The sequence below is a fragment of the Vidua chalybeata genome, chromosome 8, assembly GCF_026979565.1.
Source record: "Vidua chalybeata isolate OUT-0048 chromosome 8, bVidCha1 merged haplotype, whole genome shotgun sequence".
Taxonomy (NCBI): domain Eukaryota; kingdom Metazoa; phylum Chordata; class Aves; order Passeriformes; family Viduidae; genus Vidua; species Vidua chalybeata.
In genome coordinates, this window is record NC_071537.1 from 21,410,159 (window position 1) to 21,432,746 (window position 22,588).

Here is a 22,588-nt window from a genome sequence, read left to right on the forward strand (position 1 = left end):
CTAAGTCTAAATTTTTGCTCTGAAACTGGTGGATCGTCTACTTTACAAGATAACCCATATATTGAGAATGGAAATTTTTCTCTTCTGTTTTTTGTTTTCCTTTGATTTGAAGTAATTATGCTATTCTGTTAATGCCTTCAAAAGCTCTCATACTTCATGGCAGAAAAAACTAATACTTCAAATATATTTGTTTAATCATTATGCAATTCCTGTCTAAGTTTAATTTGTGAGACTTTAAATTGTTTTATTTTTTTCATATGTGTTCCTAGAATGAATAAAGTCCTCATCAAGATGTTCTTTCAGGTTTCTTAAATGAGTTTTTGTAGCCACTGAATTTTCTGTTGGAGTGATGTAGTCCATAATAAGTAAAATTAAAAAAAATTGTTAAACTGTGAGTCAATAAAACATTTTTCAATGTGACCTCTTTACACATCTTTGTGCTGACAACCTATTTATGTGAAAATGCCTCCTGTTACTTTGTTTTCATTTCTCTTTGTGAGGATTTGTATCAAAAATGCCTCTGTGCTGCACACCTTAAAATGAGAAGTGCTTTTATGATGGCTTTTGGTTTTGTAGGTTACCTAAATATTAATCAACATGGCAGGACACTTAGAGACAGGATGCTGTAAGAATTGGAAGTGATTAATAATTTATCTTTCATTGGTTGGGGTTTGGTTTTCTGTTGGTTTGGGTTTTCTAGTGCATGTATAATCAGCGTAGAAATGATCCGTAGGCAGTTTGTTTTAGGGGGTCTTTTCAGATGCCTGACTGAATGGAAATTGTCCAACAGGTCAGTAGTAGGTTAAGTGTTGGGGTGATGAAATTTAGGAAAACTAAATCCACTGACTGTTATGAGAAGCAATAGGATTTTATGATGACTTGTTTCATGTGGGGTGGGAACTGACAAATGTTTCATATAATATCACAAAGATTTTTCTATACTGCAGCATTTATAGTATGAACACATGTCTGAATGCAATTTTAGTTTTTTAATACTTTAGCATTAACTGTATTCTCTCCCTGCCTCTTGTTTTTTTTTTTCTTTTTAAAGGTTGCAACAAACTTTCTTTTAAGGAGGTACCAGTGTCATCACAGATGAACCCCTTCTACATTTCAGTAACATAATTGGGAAATTTCAGTCAGCAGGTATTTCTCTGCTTTTTCCGACTCCTCAGGGTGGATATTTTTGCCATGTGTCCAAGCAGTGTGTGGAATCCTTTCATTTGTGTTTGAGGTGTGAACAACCTCTGAAAGATCTGCTAAAAGGATAAGGAGGAACCTCTATGGGTAACTCTTGGCTGGAAACAATTACTGGTCAACCATGGTAAAACTTGCCAACCCTCTTTATACGGAGTGGATTCTGGAAGCTATACAAAAAGTTAAAAAGCAAAAGCAAAGGCCTTCTGAAGAGAGAATATGTCATGCTGTTTGTGCTTCCCATGGATTAGATAAGAAGACTGTTTCAGAACAGCTGGAACTTAGCGTTCAAGATGGTTCTATTCTTAAAGTCACTAACAAAGGTCTTGCATCCTACAAGGACCCAGATAATCCTGGACGGTTTTCATGTGTTAAACCTGGCACTATTCCTAAATCTGTTAAGGGATCTAGAGGAGCTTGTAATGAGCTCCGTAATGTGGATTGGAATAAACTCTTGAGAAGAGCAATTGAAGGGCTTCAAGAACCTAATGGCTCCTCCCTGAAAAACATAGAAAAGTATTTGAGAAGTCAAAATGACCTAGCAAGTATTTTCAACAATCCTGCCTTTCAGCAGAGGTTGCGGCTGGGGGCCAAACGTGCTGTGAACAATGGGAGGTTACTGAAGGATGGTCCTCAGTATAGAGTCAATTATGGCAGTTTGGAAAACAAAGGAGCTCCAAAATACTCCAGCACCTTCCCAGCTTCCCTTCCACCTGTCAGCTTATTACCCCATGAAAAAGACCAGGTAAGTCTGAAAAATTAGAGCTAATGAAATAATAAAAACCTGTTACTGTTACCCTTTGTTTATTTACCTAATACAAAAGTAATGATTATTCTCGTGCTTTATTTAAATGTATTTAATTTAAATGTATATTTTATTTAAATGTATATGAGTGGGGATGCATGTCCAGGATTTATGCAGAATCAGTTCTGGTAAATGAATTTTACTTGGCTCCATATGTCCTGCCATTCTGCATTGGATAGTTTGCTTTGTGAATTTTCAGTAGATGAACAGAGCAGCAGGGAAGAGTACAGCTGTATGCTCTGTTGTAGGTGTGAGATTGTTCTGTCTTGCCTGACAGGCTGGTGTAGCTGAAATCTGCAGTGTGATTTGATTGTGGCCTTTTACCTTCATTTTCTGATGGGATATACAGATTTTCTTGTGGTTTGATGGCCTGAGATGCCACTGGTAGGACTTGTGATGTTTAAGACCGCTAGAATTATTATTTTTAATGATATTTCTATGTGGATAGTGAGCTTTAAAATGTCAGTTAATAGAAACTGGAATTAATGTTAATATTCTAAGAAGAGAAGTGAAGGTGTTAGAGTGACAATTTGAGCTGAACTGCAGTATCCTCCCTCTGTTTTACTTTTGTTGTGCTCCCTACTTGGGTTTATTTTTCCTATTACTTGAGTCTTGTTTTGAAGTTAATTGTTCACAGAGTTTCAGCCTTGAGGAAGAAAGGGCTATCAACTAGTTTTTTGTTTATGAAAGGATAGTGTCAAAGATATGTCTGCAGGCACTCTTTGATCATTTCCCATTAGTATGGTGAAATGTGTTTGGAATTTTCAGTTTTCTTTGGGAGAAAGAAAGTTACCTGTTGTAGTCTTAAAATACTTGTAAGTTGATGGTTTGGGGTTCTTTGTTTTCTTTTTTTTTTTTTTTTTTTTTGTTTTGTTTTCTTCTTCTGGCTGGTCAAGTTTGATGGCAGTTGTTTTAGACACGGAATAGTGCAGACAGCTTTGCTATTGTAGAGGTGCCACCAGTGTCTCCTAGAAGCTGCATTATGGTTTTCAGTGGTCGTTTTCCTTTGATGGTGAGATGCTGGAGGGTGCAGAGTAGAAAACGCTTGTGTTGGAATTATTTAGTGAGATCTTCAGGATCAGTTGTTTGGGGAACAGTCAGAGGTGAGCAGTTGTAGCTTTATTTTTGTGAGCTTCTCTAAATATATGTTAAATATGATTGCATTTTCGTATGGATATCTATTTCTGTCAAATTGGACTTCTCAGGTATTTGAGGGACGCATGGAGCTTCACACTTTATAATCAGAATGGAAATTCAAAAATGCTGCATACTGTGCAATTACTGCTGTAGCTGTACACTGTAAACATTTAATTACTTGTAGTGATAAAGCTGTTTAAGTACTTTGAGTTTCTAGTGTAATTCTGATACTGTAATGACATGAAAAATTTGAGGGCTGGAGGACTGAGCAACCCAAGTAACACAAATTTTGTAGAAACAAAATTCTCCTATGTTAGGCTACCTACTGGGACTGGCAGCCTTTGCAAGGAATGTTAGTTGGGTCATGGCGCTGAAAAAGCCATTACTGCCATACTAAAATACTGGTATAAGGATAAATCTGTCTTCTAGAAGTTAGCCAAACAAATCTGTTCTCTAGCAAGTGCTTTGGCAAGAAAGAAGCTTTCATTTGGGTGCCTCAAAATTAGCAGTGTGACTTGCGTGTTTAAAAACTGGCATACGGTTTTTCCTGACAAAAATAGTTTTGATGTGAGGTTGGTGAATCAGTGGTTCCATGTTAGTGTAATTTACCACTTAGTTGTGCTAAGTTGCTGAGGTTACTGAGCAAATATATAGAGACTTGTTTTAAATATGGGATTTTTACTGTTCTTTACCATCTATGGCTTTAAATGCTTCAGGGACAATTCTGAAAGTAAGTGTACATAAGTTGTCCCTGTTATTGGGATATGACTGCATCTTCATTTGAAATTGATGTTAATTTGTGTATAAGCAGGATGATATTGCAAGAAAACTGTTAGGCTATTTTTTTTGGAAGCATTTAAGTGACAGTATGGGGCATGTTAAGATTATTTATTGAAATTAATACAATAAATGTTGGGAACGGCTAACGTTTTGACGAGATTGGTGTATTTTAAAGTTTCTTTGGCTCTTTCTATGCCTAGAACAAGTAAGAGATGATTTCTGTTGGAGTGGCTAATTTTGTATATTTGTTTTGTTTTGTTTTTTTTATTTTCAAATACTAGAGGTGATGTTCTAGTATGTCTTTTGTTGACTTTTCTGGAGGAAAAGAACAAATGTAAGGATGCACAGAAATGTGTTTTGATGATTGTGGAAGTTTGAGTAAATTTGATTATTTCTTTCTGTAAAGCATAATTAGCATCTCATCAGGATGAGACAGAAGACTTGGTCCATTGGAAGTGCATTAGATCTCTCCCTTTGTCAGTCTGACCATTAACACTCACAGTACCAAATGCAGACTCTAAACCTTTCTTCCTGAGTGAAAGGTGATCAGAAGAGTTACAGTATGGCCTCTGTGGGGCAAGGTGGTTGTGTTGTGTGTGGGTTGTTGTTGGTTTGTTTGGAGTTTTTTTGGTTGTTTGTTTTTGGGATTTCTGTTTTTGTTTGCTTGCTTCAAGCACCCACCCAAAGCATCTGAGTATGCAGTGCACTGAGAAGATAAATACTGTTGAAATGCAGTGTCATGGAATTTAGTTTTGCAGACCTGGAGCCTTGACTATGTGACAGGAGTGTTGAGTGGTTTGCATTCTGTGAATACTTGGAACAGGAAGCTGGAAGTGCTAAACATTTGTCTTAGTGGTGATGCTGTGGAGCTGCTTTTCTCATCCCTATTAACTGGGTGATCCAATTCAACTAGATATAGTTCCCTTGTTTCATTCAATTTAGAAATAGCTGCAGTTAGTTACAGAAATACATAAGCAGCCATGTTTCCTCTTGTTATCCATAGGCCTGGAAGAAAGAATTTGTATAAAAATGGTGTTTCAAGTGTTATCCTGATTTTTCTGGATTTGGGCAAAGTTGTATCAACTCTTGAGTTGCAGCAACAGAAAGCATGCAGTGCAGCTGTTCAAATTTTCCCCTACTCCCTTTCCATTGCTGTGTGTGTGGAGGGTTGCTTTTCTCTCTCTGAATGAAGATATACAAGTACAAGGTTCATGAAGGACAGATGTTGTTGGAAGGTCAGAAGCTTTTGGCAGCTATATGGTGTCTAGGTGGTACATTGTAAGCGTCATGAGTAGTATATATAATATAAAGGACTTTTCAGTTATCTGAAGTATTCTGGTGGCATTGCTCACTTGATGTCTGGACAGGTAACTTGAATCAATGCACTTCAAAAGGTGCCTGATTTAGTGTTAACTGGATGTGTGAAGGACAGCATCCAGCCAGAGGTAGAGCTGCCTTAAGAGTGAAGGAAGACTGAAAACATCTTCAGGATGAAGACTTGCAGTGTCTTTTTTATGTCTTGGGGAAAAAAAAAAAAAAAAAACCAGAAAAAAGTCCTCCTCGAATAAAGAAACAAAAAAGCAAAAAACACTACACGCACAAGTAAGCAGAAAAATAATTCATTCTGTTGTGCAGCAGTTTGATATTCACTATGTTGCAGTGCATATTTAAACAATTTAACTGCTCTTACATATTCTTCCTTATGCTCAAGAGTACTGTGCATAGATACCCTCCCTTTTGCTTCACACCTTTTCTCACCAAGCATTTCCTGAAAAGGGCTGTATGAATATGTTAACCAGAAAATGCAGTGTAAAAACTGGTTACATAGTAGGGAAGGGTGTGAAGAGAGAGGAAAATTGAGTGATACTTAGCTTTTCAATAAGCCTTTGAAGCATTAAAATGCACTTCTGGAAATGCAGCAAAGTGGTATTTAAAACTTATGGTTAGTTTTAAGAACTTTAATGGTGTCAGTTGTAGAATGGCAAGATTGCTGATGTTTTCTGTTTTCATTGCCACTTGGACAAGTGCTAGGAAGGTTCTGCAGTTTGGAAGCTGCATGAAACCTAGTAAGTTTTGGGAGTTAGCCATCTCCTGAGCACAAGTGCTGTCTGACTATAAACTCAAAGCCTATTTGTCAGCTGTAGGCAGCTCTTTATTTGCTTATTTTTAGATATAATTTAAAAGGATAATTTGAGCTTCTAAAGCTGAAGTGGCCATTGTAACATTTTCAGAGGGCTGTGGGAATGCATAGTGTATCTCAGCAGTTTAATCTTTGCTGTGTTCAGAATAATTAGTACTTAAACTTCAAAGATAATGTTCAAATGGAGATGGCTTAATGTTGGTTCTCCTCAGTGCTCTGTTGAACAGCTCAGCAACTGTGATTTTCATCTGATTCTTGGCATGAAAAAATTCACTAATCTCTCTTTCATTTTCAGTTTGTCTTTCTAAGCTGACTTTCATGCAAAACCAAACTTGTTTTATTAATTTTTCTTACCCTGAACTCCTATCTAATTTTGTTTTCACTGGCCTATGTACATTTAGCTTTTCAAAGTGTAACTTGGCATGGGTTGAATTTCAGTTTTCTGGTATGTATCTTGTGCCAGTGCAGACACTGGGTGTTCCTCCTTCTGTCTTTCAGGCAAAGGGCCAATCTATAGCGAATTGCTTTTTTGGCATTCAGGCTCCTCCTTGCTCAGTTTTTAAGCTTCCTGCCTTCCTGTGGGTAGGCAGCAAGACAGCACTGGTTGAGATCTCTTGTTGCTTCTGTCCTTTAGACTTTCCACTGTGCAGAAACAGAAAAGGGAGGCAGAAATGAATGCACAATGCAAATTTACACATAAGGGGATATTCGTAATGCTGAACTTTGGGAGCTGCCTTTATGTGGTGTTTGGGCTTCTGAGGGTGAGTCTGAGCACCAAAATAGAGTGATGGGAAGGTTTCTAGAGTGTCTGCAATGCTACAATTGAAGTGACTGTACACAGGGAAATAAAAAAGAAATCTAGGTTTGAACTTTGTCAGTCCATAAAATACTGTTGTCTTAAGATGCAACCTTTGTTTCTCTCCTCATAACATCTTCATAGTGACAAAATACTGAGGAATGTTGGCATTACTTGGCAAATATGAAGTCTCATGTTTGTGTTTCTCATTATTTCAATTCACAAGTTACCTTTATTTCTTGGAAGGGTGGCCTGCACCCTAACTGTGTGTAGATCTGGTCCTGGAAGTTCTGGCATGATTCCTAGGTTCTGCTGCTCTTGCATTTTGGGGTGTTTAGGTTTTGGATTTTGAATATTTTTGGTGGGGTTTGTTGTTTGTTTTGTTTTGTGGGGTTTTGTTTTGTGTGTGTGGTAGTTTATGCTTTTGTTTTGGTTTATCCTCCTGTTCCTGTAGCTTCTGAAATGCTAAAAGTGCCAACTCTGTGCATAAGCCAAGGGGACACTTAGATCCTTTTAACACCTGAGATACTGGAGCTTACCAGAAATTGAAGTGGAAAATTCTCATCATCCCATATTGTGGAGAAGCAACTCATACCACTGTATAGATGGATATATATGGCTTTGGGGGCTAATTTTTGTGTTTTACAATTCAGCACATTTAGACCAACCCAAGAAGCATATTTGTAAAAATTTTCTTGAATTGTACAGTGGAAAGTAAAGTTAAATACTGCTGTTCCCTGAATTAGATTGGTCTATTCCTTTGTAAGGCAGGGTAGAGGTTAGTTTTCAATTTCTGATGTGAATTAGTTTCTGCAAATAGGGTCATATTTGCAGAAGCCTATAGATCTGTGAGGGAAGACCCTACTCATTGTTTTTTTCCCCCAAGCTAGATGTTCTGCGTGATGTGCACGTGGTTCTTGTTTATTGCAAGGAGTGATTCCAAACCTTCTACTGCAAGCTGTTTAATCCTAAGGTGGGCTGAAATTTGATTCTTTTGGTTGTTTCCCTTCAAAATTAATTGGTGTGGGGTTCTGTGATGAGTCCTGTATTGAAACTGACAGCAGTGAGTTAAAGAAATCCTGTGTAGTTCCAGCAGTTCTATTGGTGTTTATTCATCTATGCTATTTTCTGTTAACTCCTCTGTCTTAACTGGGAGTGACATTGGATTCCTAAACTGTGCTTAGAGGTTTTACTCTTTGCATTTTTCCTCCCAGACTAATTTTTCTTCAACTAGTTAATGCACAGACATCTCCATCAAAATTCCTTCTAAAACAGAAACACCAGAAGGCTGCCTTAGAAATAAGGAGAGCTACATAGCATCGTTTCTCAGTGCTGTTTTCTTATCTGTTCAAAGTGTCTTTGCTCTTCAATGAGCATATAATAGTGACGGTCTTGACTCTTGGGTGTTTTTTCTGTGTCAGTTGAAATGTGATAGCAATTCCATGTTGTTTCTTATTGCTGCAGGAACTTTATTGTAAAATGTGATGAGAAATCTTGATAACTTGCAGTTGAAGTTGTCTGCTATTTTTGGCATGTTATTTTTTTGTCAAGAAACATATCAGGTATAGGTTAACTGCTAATTAACTGCAGTTTTCCAATTTGGTAGTTGGAAATGACATAAGATTTTTACTTTAGAAAGAATTTCCAGCTAGCATTAAGAAAAGACTCAACTGGTAAAAACTCTAGATTTTTCTTTACAACTTTGAATCCATTTATGGTCCTGTTACCAACTTGGTTCTCTGTGTTCAGGACTATATTTGCCTGGGTGTAAGGACAGACCCATGATTTGAGGGCCTGATTCTAGCCAGGACACTGGGACTGTATGGAGCCAAGTGGATGGAGTGCTGCTGTGTGCTGTACTGGAACAACAGTATTAGGGCTCAGATGATGGCTGTAGAATTTTGAACACGATGGCATGTCAGATCAGGCATCACTTGGCTGACAGATCCACTGCTGTCCTTTGTGGTAAGCTGGTAAGAGACAAATCAACTTTTAAACTAGTGTGACTTTCTTCAGTTGCTAAATTACTTGTATTTATTGTTGTTTTTCCCAATCTGCTTGTATCCCTCATTGAAGAATATTATTATGGGTGGTGGATTTTTCTGAGGGCTTTTTTTCCTCTCCAGGTTCTTTGTGAAGAGCTTAAAGTTCTGAATTTGCAGGCACTGCCAGCCTTTTTGAAATGAATGGGTGTGACCTGTTAACAGGGATGCCTGTGCAGGCAACTCCAGGGCTTCTGGGCTTAGTTCCAGGTTTGTGTGGATTATTTTGACTTCAGGTTGTCCTGTAGATAAGATGTTACATAAGGAAAAAAATCCCATGTGGTGAGGGAAACTGCAGATCTGTAGATTGTCTGCTCTTATGCCTTGTCACTGCAGTACTACCTACCAATAGGCACGAATTTCTGCTTTGTCAAGTTTTTTGGGTCTAGAGGGGCAGAGTTCCATTTTTCTCCCCTCGTGGCTGTGGTGGTACAGTCCAGCAGTTACCAATTAAAGCAGTCCTAGGTGGCATAGGCTTGAGACTTCTGGTTCTAATTACAAGCAGGACTCTGGCACAGGAAAAAAGCTATGTATGATCTCAGCAGAGGTGTCTGGTAGGCATGGCTGATGTTTCCTCATCGCAGAATAGAAGCAGAGCTAGCTTAAGCTGTGGTGAATTTGCCACACATTTTCCACATGCTCTCCAGGAGTTAATTTCATCACTGGTGGTATTTTGAAGTTGGCTTCAATTTCACATCTGTTTTTTCCAAAACGGTGCTGATGAGTGACTGTAGTTTTAAGAACTAATTTTTATGTAATGTCCATGTATCCATAGTAACACTAACTAGCAGTGTTTGCATTTGGCTCAATAAAAGACAAATGTCAGTGGCACCTGCATTTCAGACATAGAGCACAGGCAGTTCTTAACGAATGAATAAGTAAAATCATAAAATTATTTAGGGTGGAAAAGACCTCAAAGATCAGCAAGTCCAACTGTTAACCTAGCGCTGCCATGTTCACCATTAAACCATGTTCCTAAGGGCTGCATCTGCATGTTTTGTGAATGTTTCCAGGGACAGTGATTCCAACACTTCCCTAGGCAGCAGGAAGTATTTACACATAACAGTTGAAAGGAGTACAGTCAAGATAAAATTGCCATAGATGTGTGGGACTGTTGTGTTCAGGCACCTCTTTCAGAACTATGTATTGGATGATTGTAGTGGAGATGGAGACTGCTGTTTTTCAGATGGCAAAATAATAAGAGGTGACTAGCATAAGTTGCATCAAGGGAAATTGCAGATAGGTGAAGGAGAAAATCCTTTAAAATGAGGATAGAGACACATGGAACAGGGACACAGAGTAGCTACAGTATCCCCATCCTCAGAGGTAATCAGAGTTGGATAGGTAATGTCCTGAGCAACCTGACTGGTAAAAATGTGGTAATACCTCACTTGCAAGTAGTGTGGAATTATTTAAAATGCTTAGCATTAGTGGATAATGAGCAGTAATTAGAAAAGACATTATACAAAAATACAGTTAAATGGGTGATGAAAAAGTCAGTATTTGAGCCTGAAAAGATTCTTAAAACCAAAGTAAGCTCTGTTATGATCACTGAACTTAATAGTAGCTAGTTAAAGAGTTCTATGCTTATGAAGGCTGCTGTATCACTCCCTTCTATTCCAAATTTAAGGATATTTAGCTTTCCCATCCTACCTTGATTTTTCTCTCTTGACCTCTGAATGCTAGTATGCCTGCTGTAGGAGTCGGTTTAACAAGAATCTGTTAATGGTGGAGGAAGAGGACAGTGCATTGACTCCTGCAAGTAAGTATTTGGTTATCAGTCAGTTTATAAATATAAACATGGAGGTTAATGTAATAAACGATGGGGTTATACATAAACATGGTATTTTCTGGTCTGAATATTTTTGCTCTGTCTTGAACTGTCTAGCTCTTTTCCCTTTCCTCTTTATCCAGTTCTAAAGACTGAATGTCACAAAAAACTTATTAGCGCTGTTTTGTAAATATTAATCTGCTTTAATATTGGAAAATTGTGTAGTAAACTAAATGTACTTATTTTTATGTGTTTGGCATGCATTCCACTGATCTAGCAAAGCAGGCTTTTGGATGTTACAGATGTTTTCTGAAGGTCTGAAATTTATTGATAAATCAGTCAAGAAATGGCTCAAACCACATGAAGATGGGTTCTCAAGGTAGCAGCATGTGCTAAGTGCCTGTAGGGTGGTCTGTTGCTGCACCTGGATGTGTATGTTTTAGCTACATTCAAAAGTATTGGAGCTTATGTTCTCTTGGAAGCCAGTGACTTGCTCTGTGACTTAGTCAAAGAGTTGCTCTTGTTGAATCACTTGAATTCTTGTCTGCCATACACTTAAGGAAGGAAATGGTTGGTACTTGAGTTCAGTAAGTTCTGTGCTTTGCCATTTGGAATTTTTGTGACAATGGGCAGTTGATTTTGATTTATGAATTTGTGCACTGTGTCTAAAAACCAGTGACTAGCTGCTCTTCTTGCAGGCATGTTTTCAGTCTTTCATTAGAGAGTTGCAAGAGCCTTTTCTGATCTGAACACGAGATGGGTGGTAGGACTCTTTTATTTGGATTAATAAACTACTGCGGCAATCTTCCTCTGTGTTCCCAGCTTCCTATACTGCTGTGAATTCAGGATGATAGCTCAATTCTGACTGAATTGAAGTAAATAAATGTGGCTTTATTCAGCCTAGGATTGACAGATTTTGTTTTATGTCTTCTGGAAAATACTAGTGATGGAAGAAAGCAAAACTGCTCATTATCTGCTAACATGAACCAGAATCTGAATGACTGATGTTGTTTCTTTCTCAGTATTATCTTTGGATGTATTTTGAAGAGGCCTCTGCATGACTTGTTTTCTAGAGGAGAGCTTGTAATATAGCTGAGAACAAGCTCTTTCCATTTCCTGATATCTGTCTGGTGCTAAAATTCTAATTTGCTTGATATTTTGCTAATGCAAATGAGTTTTGCTAAAACAAGTGTATTTCTAATTTTATCAGAGGTTTTGTATGGAATTTACTTGTAAAGATTAATGCCTTGAAATTTTGTATTTGTTCCTATGTAGCAGGGAAGGGAATAATAAAATAGTTTTAGTAGCTAAGTGGTATTAACATTGAATCTCTTATTTTGCTTTCCTGTCAAAAATATTTATCTTTGTTTTAGTGAACTTCTGTCTTAGCTTTCAGTTTCTTACAGCAACCTTAATAGCAAATTCCTTCCTTCCCCCACAACACATACATGTTTACTTCACTCTTACTGATACCATGAGACCAGCAGCTTCAAATAAGGTTAGCTTTTGTCTTTTATGTGCACAGCTAGAATGATTCCCGTTGTTAGTGCTTTCTTAGGGCATGACAACTTGACTTTTTCTTATTTAAGATATGTATTTAATAAATTTTACCAATTAGAGTAGACATCTGTTTGGAGATCAGCAGCAATCAAAATCACTTGTGAAGAAATTGTTGGCTTGTGATGCATCTAAAATATTTCTGGAAGTTCAGCTTCTTTTAGCTGTTGCTAAGAGATAAATTTTCATTGACATGAGTGATGTGAGGACATGTCAGCATGCTACCAGTTGTTTTATAGGCAGTCAGCTCTGCCGCCTTGCAGATGGTTGGAAAGCTCTTGGTAGAGGGTAAATGTGTGCTGATTATCTCATTGAATTAAGGTAACCTTTTGTCGTTCATTGAATTCTGCAGAGCAGGCACTGAGCAGCTGCTCTGCTGTTGCATTCTGGATTTAGTGAGTACAAAGATTATGCTAAAAGGTGTTTAGTCCTGTTCCAGGTACTGAGCATTGGACTACTTCAAGAATTTCTTATTTTGTACTACCTTTTAAGTGTTGGTGTCTTACTGGATTGGTAACTGTGTTCAACATTTTAACTAGACTGAGCTTTTCAATTTTGTTGTCACCACATGCTTATTGATCTTTTCAAACTTTGAAAGCTCTGCCTTTCTTCAAGTGCTGCCAAGGGGAGCAGCTCTTGTTTCTGCCTGATTAGACTTCCCTCAAATATAGTTTAAGCAATCTGATGATTATCAAGTTAATAAGTACATTTACTTTGGATTACATTTATGAGTGTACACCTAATCTGTGTGAGTATATTTAAAGGTCATAGTTCACTGTCACGTTTAAGCTTCCATGTAGACTTCTTTTCCCCATCCTTTAGAAAACAAATTAGTACACAGAATTTTATTAAGGACTGTTTTCCAAGATTCAAAGTATTTAGTTTCTAGAATTATTTTGGAAAGGGACTGGGGAAGGAATTATAGCATTCCCAAAGTACTTGGATTGCAGAAAATATTTCTGGATTGTTAGTGTTTATGCACTTTTTCATAAAACAATCAAGGTCTTCAGATCAGTATAGCTCTGTCCAAGAAAACTCTGTTTTCTAAGGATCAGAAAGTGAGTTGTTGTGAGAATATTTCAATTGCTTCATAAGTTCAGTAGGTAAAATATAAATATAATAAGGTATTGTTCTGTCAGCTATTTATAAAGGAGTGTGCTTATGTACCTTGCTATATAGAAGGGGATAATAGACACTTCTTCATATAGACCCTATGTTTAAGGGTTGGTATCTATTGCATGTTATAGAAAAATATTTTTCAGATCCAGTTTAGGTTCATCTTACCTGCCCTGTTTTAAGTGTGACTTTGACTTCATTCCTGAATGCTTTGGAGGTTCAAATATGTTATCAAGTATATAATGTTCTACAGAGTTCTTAGGTTTCCTTTCAGCCCACATCATACACGGATTAGACTTCGACCAATAAACAATTGACCATCTTCCATGCAGTTTCAGGAAGTGTTGTTTCTGTAGAAACTATATTGTTCAAAAACTAGAAATTCTGTTCTAATGCTAGGATTATAACGAAAAAGCTGCTTAAAAATCAGTATTTGGGGTATAGAATTTAGAAATGAATCTATGTTAAATGAATTTTGTTACATAAAGCAGTAACACAGTGGGATATGATATTCTCATACACAGGAACTGTTTTTTTCTGCTGTAGAAATACTACAGTCAAATGATACATCTTTGGAATTACGTAAAAAGGAATCAGCTTCATATTTGTTTCATTACCCCCAATATATTTTTTGCCCTAGTAAGCAAGTTGGTTTCCATTTCTGAAGACAGTGCTAAAATACTTAGTGAAATACATTCCATCATAAATGTTCAAAATAGCTTCTCAGACTGAAGAAATTGCTCTTCTCTTGTACTTAGTGGAGTTTTTATGGATTTTTTTTCCTTTGCCTTTTAGTTTACTGAAATGCTGACATCTAACTCCAGTACATTTCCAATAATTCCTTTCTACTTCTGCTTTGTATCAAACAGGTTTCTTTTGTCATCTTGTTTGTATTTTGAAAGTTGATGATATAAAAATCTGAGATGTTGTCATAGCTGTAAAGAATGGTCTGCTTAGCATCTCTAAGATTGCTTCAGTGTTAAAACTAACTATTGCATAATATTATATATGAAAATTAAGTCTTTAATCTCTTAGCAACCTTCCCTAGAATATATTGCGTGACTAAGGGAAACTGATATTAATTCTTTCTTCAGGCAAAGCAGACCAAAATATAATAGCTCCTGCAGTGGTATCTTTCACTTGTGAGGGACTGTAGCCTCATTGGAGATAAAGATGATTATAAGGCAGGTTGCATGATGACCTCAAAAGTACAGCTTCCAGTATCAGAGTTGGAAATGGCAGCTTCTCACACAGCCTGGGTTACAGCACTGCTGTTCCTTGCTGCTGTTACAGTCCAGCCCAAAATGGCTCAGATAAGCTTTGTGCATACTTGCAACAGCTTGGAACTCAGTTATATGATCTAGCAGTCCCCTTCACCTCTGATCTTTTTAAGGCCTGTAATAAAGACTGCTTGCTTTTGGATAGCTTTTCAGTCAAATATTGCAAAATGTTACAGTTGGAGGAAAAAACCCTTGAGTTTGTAATTTTAAATTTAAACTGTTTTCTTGGAAGGAGTTTCACTGGGAGGAGGTACCACAGGGAATAATGAATATTACCATATATCACTCTTCATTGAAAACGAGCTGTAAGACTATAAAGTCAGTAAGGGAATAATTAAATTCTTAATTGGAGCTGATATCAGCAGAGATACAATGACAAGTGTTTTGATACAAACAAAACAGCAAGGGGGAAGCATGACTTAGAACTGCCTTTCAAACTAAGGCAGCAGCTCTTGCTTTTTAAGAGCTCAGTGAAGTTGCATTTGTTCTGCTATACTCTGTTGTTATGCTGATTTTATATACAAGTAAAAATATCACTTTTCCTAAGAGTTTTTAATGTAGTGCTACAAGAAAATAATGTTTATTATTTTATTTGCAGTTTTAACACATTTGTATTCACAAACCAGTAAATAATTAGTCTACAAAAATTTTTGTATCTCTATTTGATCCAGCTTATACCATCAGCACTTATTCCTGCTGTGGTTAGTACCACAGAAGAGAGGTTTGTTATTTATGCTCTATGCTTGTTTTTTTTTGCTTCACAGATTTGCTTTTTTAAGCTTCTCCAAGAGTAGCATAATCTAGAACAGATAACCCACTTAATGAAAACAATAGCAAAACACAGAGGGGTTTTGTTTTGATTTAAAAAAAATATTTTTTAAAAATATATTTTATGCCAGTTTAGCAGAAGTAAATTGAAGGTATTTTTTGTGAATAGTGTTGGTTGTTTAGCTTCATCAGTGTACAGCTTGAGGGAAAAGCTATAGTCAATACTTCCTTAGCAGCTTCCATTGAGGGTACTGGCAAGTGTCCTGTTACGAAAGTAAGAGGCAGTAATGTTTAATCTGTATAAAACCTGTTCACATACAATTAAGCTACATTCTCTGGGTTAGTTTGCCCAAATTACCAGTTCGTATTCAGACTCTCTACTTCCTAGGTGATACCAATATCAGTAAAAACAGTGTACTGTGGGGTTTTTTTGTTACTTTTGTTTTGCTTTGAATGCTTCTCAAGAGTGTTAATTAGGAAGTCACAAATACAGATATCTCAAGTCATGGAAGAAGTCCAAATATTGTGTCAAAATGGACAGATTTCATTCTTCTAAACTTGTGACTACTTTGGAGACTTGAAACTGAGCAGTGATTCTGTGTACAGCTGTTTCTGAATTTTTCCCATGAGGGAACCTTAACTGATAAGATCTTAACATAGGTTTTGTGGTTTGGTCATAATTAGGGGAAGGAAAAAGCCAACTATGATTTGAGTTTGCCATTGTGGTATAGGACACAGTATAGTTCATGCTGTTTCCTGTCATGCAATAATCTCTATTAGGTTCTTTTGCAGAGTTTAATATTTTTATATTTAGCCTACAATAATTTGGGGAAATGAGACACATATATGGGAAGTGTTGGACTGTTCATCTGCTGAAGGAGTAAAAAAACAGGTTTATTTTTCACCTGTTTCATTGGCCCTACCTTTTCCCATGCACCTATCTGCCTTCCACCATCAGTTCACACAGCTCAAAAACATAGCTGGTTTGAGGCCCTGACTAGGTGTGTGTATTTTTTGACTGAAGTAAAATTGAGTAGAAAATGCAGACTTAACGTGCTGTTTATGTTTCCAAAGTCTAAAATCAGGACTCATGAGTCCCTTCCCATGGTTTTTTGTGCTTCAGAATCTGCAGTGCTAGTATTGTAGCACAGGTGAAGCTTGAGAATAGTCTGTCTAGTGTGTTGGCTCAAGAGCTCAAGTTTCATAGCTGGATTAAAATAATCTTTTTTGGTCATGACTTGTAACACTGGATTAAATTCTGACTAAGTTAAATAGATAATCCATTAAAGTAGAATCAAAAGTCTGAGTGAATGCAGTGAAGACAGTTTTTAAGAGCTTAATTTAATGCTTAATTATTCTGACTTGGGAGAAGATTCTGTCTTGAGAGGTATGATGCAGATGCTCTGAAGATGGAAAGGTTCTTACCTAGATTACAGGCAAGCACTGTTCTGCAAACAAATAAAGAATGATGGAATTTTGTTAATAGCAGGTTATTTGGAATTGAGTAGCCTCATTTATGCTGCAGAAGCACTTCTGTAGTACTGCAGTTTTCTTCTGTTTAATGTTTGAAATGTACCTGATTTAAGAAGATCCTGACTCTCCTCCATGATACAAGTTAAAAAGTAACCTTTCCATACAGAGGACCATACTGTTATCCTCAGCTTTATTAATATGTGAATGTAGCTAATGTATGTTCATAACAAACTTGGAATTCCTTTTTCCTTGTCCTGATTACAGGACTCCAAAGACTAGCCTCACTAGCTGCCTGATCCGTGTCTAAGGAATGCATTTCTCTTGAGGTTGGTTTGTTTGAGTTTTTGTCTTGAACAGAAATATTCAAATATTTTTAATGGAGTGCTACAGACTTCCTATTTTTTGCCCAACATTCCACCACAAAGGTCACTTTCTTCCTCATTAGTTAGAGCATACTGAAATTGTAATTCCATATGATTAAAGTATTTTTCTTTTGTTGTAAGGCTTTGCTACAGGTTTGCTTTTGTATTTGTAGCAAATTTAATGCAAATATGTCATCATAGGACATGATAACTGATAAAATAGTTTAAATGATAAAATACTGGGCTTGAAGGAAAAGATGATATGCTGTGCAGCTCTGTTGTATTGCCATGCTGTTGTATCTTGCAGAAAGGAGTGAGGTGTTTGCCTTGATTTTCTTTTCCGGAATTTGGTCGGTACAGATCTTCATGTGCGATTTGCACATTTGCATTCTTTTGTGTGTTGAAAACCTGAAGTATCTTTAATGGTGTAAAACAGGAATGCCAAATCAAATTGTGTACAGGTTTTGAGGTGGAATCTTCCCTCTTTTCCTTTTCCCTGTGGATCATGTGGCTTTGTTGGAAAAAATGCTTCAGGACAGTGCAACCACAGCACCAGATGACCAAGGCAGCTTTCCAAATGTCATCACTACTGGTATCAATCTACCTGTGAAAGCTTCTGGAGTCATTTGGCTAGTGTGTTATCCTTGATAAAATACATTTGCTCTGGAGGAAAATGGCCTGAGTGCTAACAGGTTTTTCTGTCCTGGCTGGCAGGTTTACAGGTTAACATGTTAGAAGTGCAACAACTAAAGAACAGAATTTTTTGCCTCCTAACAGGAAGCTGCTTTGTTGCTTTTCCTTGTGTTTTGGGATTGGGTTTTTTGTTGCTCCTAGTTAATGCAAAGAAAAATCCTTGAAATTGTCTGAAATTCCAAGCCATCATGAATATACCTGATGTGCAAATGGTATTAACAAAACCCTAAATCCACAATAAAAAGCTTTATAATGCAATTAATGAGTATTGTCCATTAAATTCCAAGGAAGGTGTGGAAAAAAACATAAAAGGAGTTTTATTTATTTTCATGATATAGAATAAAGGATAGATGGGGGGGGGGGGAATACTACCTTCCTGTGAAAGTTGTTTTCCATGTGTACATACAGCAGCACAACATGTTAGATTTCAAAAACATTGCTTTTTCCCTTTGCCCTTTGATTTGTAGGGCTAAACACTCCTGCATGGTAGTTGCAGGTTATTGAGTCCTGTCTTTTCTAATACTGTGTTCTCCTTTGATTTATGAATCATTAGGTTCATTAATGGTCATTAATACCATTCTTGATACGTTTGAGGGTGAGTAAGAAAGCACTTTTTGGCTTTCAGACTTGAAGATGTTTTTATGCTAAGTAAGGTATTCCTCAGATCTTCTTGTTCTTGGATATAATGATTTTTACAGAAATAGGTGAAAACATCTCAGGGTTTCTCCTGGCTATGTGAAATGAGGTACTTTACTGAGTTGTCCATTATCTTACATGTCTGTCTTACAGGGGGTTGCCATTTCAAGATGTTTGGGTAGAAGAAATTCTAAGAGCATGCAACCTAGGTTTTGCCAGAAGGATTTAGGAGCATCTAGCATATTGGTCACTAGGTGAGATTTGAGTCTCCTAGGACACTTCCTGCCCTCCATTGGTCCAGGGGGGTATCTGGTGTGCCTGGATCTGCAGATCTGCTATCTGTGTGTCTCATTCGCAGCTGTAATCAAAAGTAAGTGCATTAATTTCTGGTACCAGAGGTAAATTATGTTCAACTGCTTTTCAGACTCTTAAGTAATGAGTCTAATCTATTGCAATAAAAGCTCTACCAGTCAATGAGTGTGGTACTTTAAGTAATTCTGTGGCTTAAATTTAATTACTGTACAGTGCTTTTTAAATCAAACTTTTGCTGGCTGCAGGGCAAAGCATCTTAAGCTTTGTCAAATTTAAACTGTATGTTATGTGGAATTTTAAGAGTGATAACTATGATCCTGTCATCTACAATATGCTCTGTATTTACAAGAGAAGAATTGCAGCTGTTGAAGTTGGTCAATTATATAGGAACTAATGGGATCAACTGCACTGGGATGCCAGAAAATAATTGAGTGTGTAAATGAGAGCCAGACTCAGTAGTCTGTGACATCATACACTGAATGCAAGGTTTTAATGATAAACTAGGTACTAATTATGGAGCTTTTCTGTGCTACAAATGAGCTAATTTATAGACTGCCAGCACCTGAAGAAGGAAGTCTCTTAGGGCCAGAGGCTTGTGTATTATAACATATTTATTGGTTTGATAAAAGCTGTATTGCATTATCTGTCCAATTTAACCAGGAAGTATTTTTCTTATCATTTAACTGTAAATCTCAAGAGGAGAAAACTGTAGAGTGTGATTTTATATTCTAATGCCACTTAGCAGTAGCAATTCAGGAATTGATGGAAATAAATTTTAAACAGCTTCCAGGGAAAAGAATTTTCTTTTCTTCTTGGAAGTGATTTTTATTTGCCTTGAGGTACTCTGCTTTTAAACATATTAATTCACAAATTTATATATACAATATGTTTTATTTGTGCCACCCTCATTTATACAATGATTTACCAACCTCATTGTTTTGTGAAGACTGAAAGATTTTGATTTTAAAAATAGAAAATTGAGGTGCAAGGTTGAATGAGGATAGAAGAGAAACCCAGAAGACTACAGGGAATGAAAGAAAGGTGAAAGAAGAAAATACTTTCTCTACTGTAAACTTTGTAATGGTAATGTTTGTTACTGAGAGCAGCTTCCTTTCTGCAGGTACTGTCAGCCACTTAGCAGTGTTGGGGTTTTGACTTGTCTTTTCAAGTTAATTGAGTAGCTTGGTACTAGCTGCAGCCAGCTCCAGATACTTGGGCCAAAAGGTGTGGGGTGCCGTATCAAATGTCATGGCAACATGTCCAACTGTAGTAAACCAGAACTTCGTTACTGATGGGTTTGATGCCTTCTGAAATCACTAGCAAAATGTAGTGTTAGTGGATTGCTCACCTGTGAGGTAATTTTATGACCAATTTATATGAGAAGTGGGAGAAACTCAGTAGTAGAGCCACTCTGATTGCTGTGGGTTCTCCTTTCAGTTGTAGGAGCTTAAGGAATTATCTTTGCACTACTGTGCTCGTTTAGTGCTTTTTTATGGAATAAGTGATGGTCACCTGAACATCGCTTGAATAACCCTGTGATGTTTGTTTTTGGTGGTGGGCAAGGATTTCTAGATACTTAAATCCCAATTCAGATCCTGGAACCACAGAAATATATCAGACTAAGTCTTGTGGAAAGTTAAAGGTCATGAGGAGTGCAAACTATTTATGTCCTCTCTTTCTTTTGGTCTAGTACTGTAGTAATAACTGGGATTGATTAGAAAGTAGAGTAACTAAATAGCCTTGGAAGGTGGTACTTTTTTGTTTTGAAGAACGGGAAAACTTTGATGAGGGCTCAGGTTGACTGGGGGTTTTTGTGCCTTTATATATATATTTTTAATTACTAAGAATACTTTTTTTTTTTTTTGATGCTAGGTTATCTTTCTCTTCGTTCCCACCCTAATTTAACACATGACTGTTACTTACAACTCAGTTGTAGCATAGGCATTGTACTGTGTGGCATAGTAAGGCTGAAATTACACAGGTACAGGTTTCTGTTTCTGAAGGAGTGGACACGGAGGCATGAGCTACGTGTCATGAAAGCAGGGGGTTGGGATAGGGCCTGGTGTTGTCTTGGGAAGGTCAAAACTTAATTTGAAAAGTTCCTCATCTCTTGAAATCATAAAAATATTCTATTTTATCTGGAATATGTGTGTACTTGGAAAAAATAAAAATCTCTAGAGAGATCAGCTTATTCATATCATGAAGGATTTTGCTTATGTTCCTACCTGAGAGTAAGCAGTTTCTTGGCATAGAACGTGCTGTCTGCTGTGCAACTCGAACAGAATAGAAAGGTGAATATGTGTGGAAGTGATTACCATTATGCTCTTGAGTCACTGCACGTTTTTACGCCATTTTTAGTGTAACTGTCTCTGTTTTGCCAGATGTTCCTATAGTGTGTTATGCTGACATTAGGCCTCCTGTGATAATATGCAGTTACACCATGCCCTGTCCTGAAAGACACTGGGGTGAAGACTTCAAGCTGGAGACATGCTCAAGCTGCTGAACTGCTCAGAGTGTCCTGGTAGTTACATATGGAGCTGTGATTGCTGCCACCTTTTGCAGAGTTGCTGCTGGTTTTGCATTCATATAGAAAGGAGTGTTGGTATAATTCTCTTAGCTGGATCTGTCACTTTTGTGCAGTCAGGTAACTCGGCACAGGTTTCCCCAGCACATGGATGTGGTGTCCTTGCACCAGCCACCTGTTGCTGCTGCTGATTTCCAAGCTAACTAAATCTGGGAGCCACAGTGCTAAACTACATCTGTGTTGAAAGTCTTAAACATAACTCTTAAAGCAGGAAGCTGTGAGGTTGTCATAATAGCCTGAGCTTCTAGATGCTTTATTTTGGTGGTCTCCCAGCTATTTGTCCATGTGAGGTTCTGTGGGCAGTAAGAAAGGAGTGTCTGTGCCTCAAGAAAATGTATTGAAAGCAAACAGATCATTAATGTTGGCTTTTTCTCAGATCAGCTATAAATGTCTTTATTATATTATGTATTAATGGTCTTGGTTTGTTTGGGTTGCTTGCAATAATGCACAATTGTTTTAAAGGAAATGAATATTTTCTGACTTTGTTCAAATACACCAAGCTTAACGAAAAGCAGTTTGAACTAGATCGGTTTAATGAGGCCTGCTTCTATCAAATTTACTGCTTTAAACCCAACTACAAATAAAGTGAATTAAAGACCAAATTATTTCAATACAGATGTGCTTTGAACCAGTGTGTTATAATGATTAATATCCTCAAGTGTTTAATTCCCAGTAGATTTTTGTGTCAACTGCCAGAAAAGAATTTATTGACTTTACATTAAGCATACTTTGGTCTAGTTGATTATATTGTTCAAGTGTAAATTAGTGGGTGGTAGAAGACGGTGTTTTATTGAAATTTTATTTTGTCTTAAATTATCTCATGCCTTATTAGCAGTGCTTAAAATATATAGTTCTGACTCCTCAAAGAGGTGCTGGTCTTTCAGAGGTGTTAGGGTTTCTCCTGTTCATTATGTAAGAACTTCTATATTCAAGCAGTTTTCCTCCTGCCCTGCCCTAAGAGCGTGCTGTTAAGACTGTGTAGTAGATTTGAATGCTTTGTGGCAAATTGGCTAGATTTTTTAAAATTATATTTTACAAGTGATGTTTAAGTTCAGTTTCAGCATATACAAATACAGAGACTGTTTTCTCTCTGGGATAAGCATGGTCTAGATGCAAAACACTTCCCATAGCTTCCCTTC

At 37.1% G+C, this 22,588-nt stretch overlaps 1 protein-coding gene across 4 annotated transcripts in view; it reads left to right on the forward strand.

Moving 5' to 3' along the window:
* The window catches only part of KAT6B (lysine acetyltransferase 6B), a 109,539-nt gene that overhangs the window by 6,469 nt on the left and 80,482 nt on the right, over window positions 1-22,588 (forward strand). For all 4 annotated transcript variants that reach the window (XM_053948947.1, XM_053948949.1, XM_053948950.1 and 1 more), the window contains exon 2: window positions 1,052-1,942. In XM_053948947.1, the coding sequence (XP_053804922.1) occupies window positions 1,322-1,942 (621 nt within the window). In that variant the 5' untranslated portion in view covers window positions 1,052-1,321. The remainder of the gene's footprint in view (window positions 1-1,051; window positions 1,943-22,588) is intronic.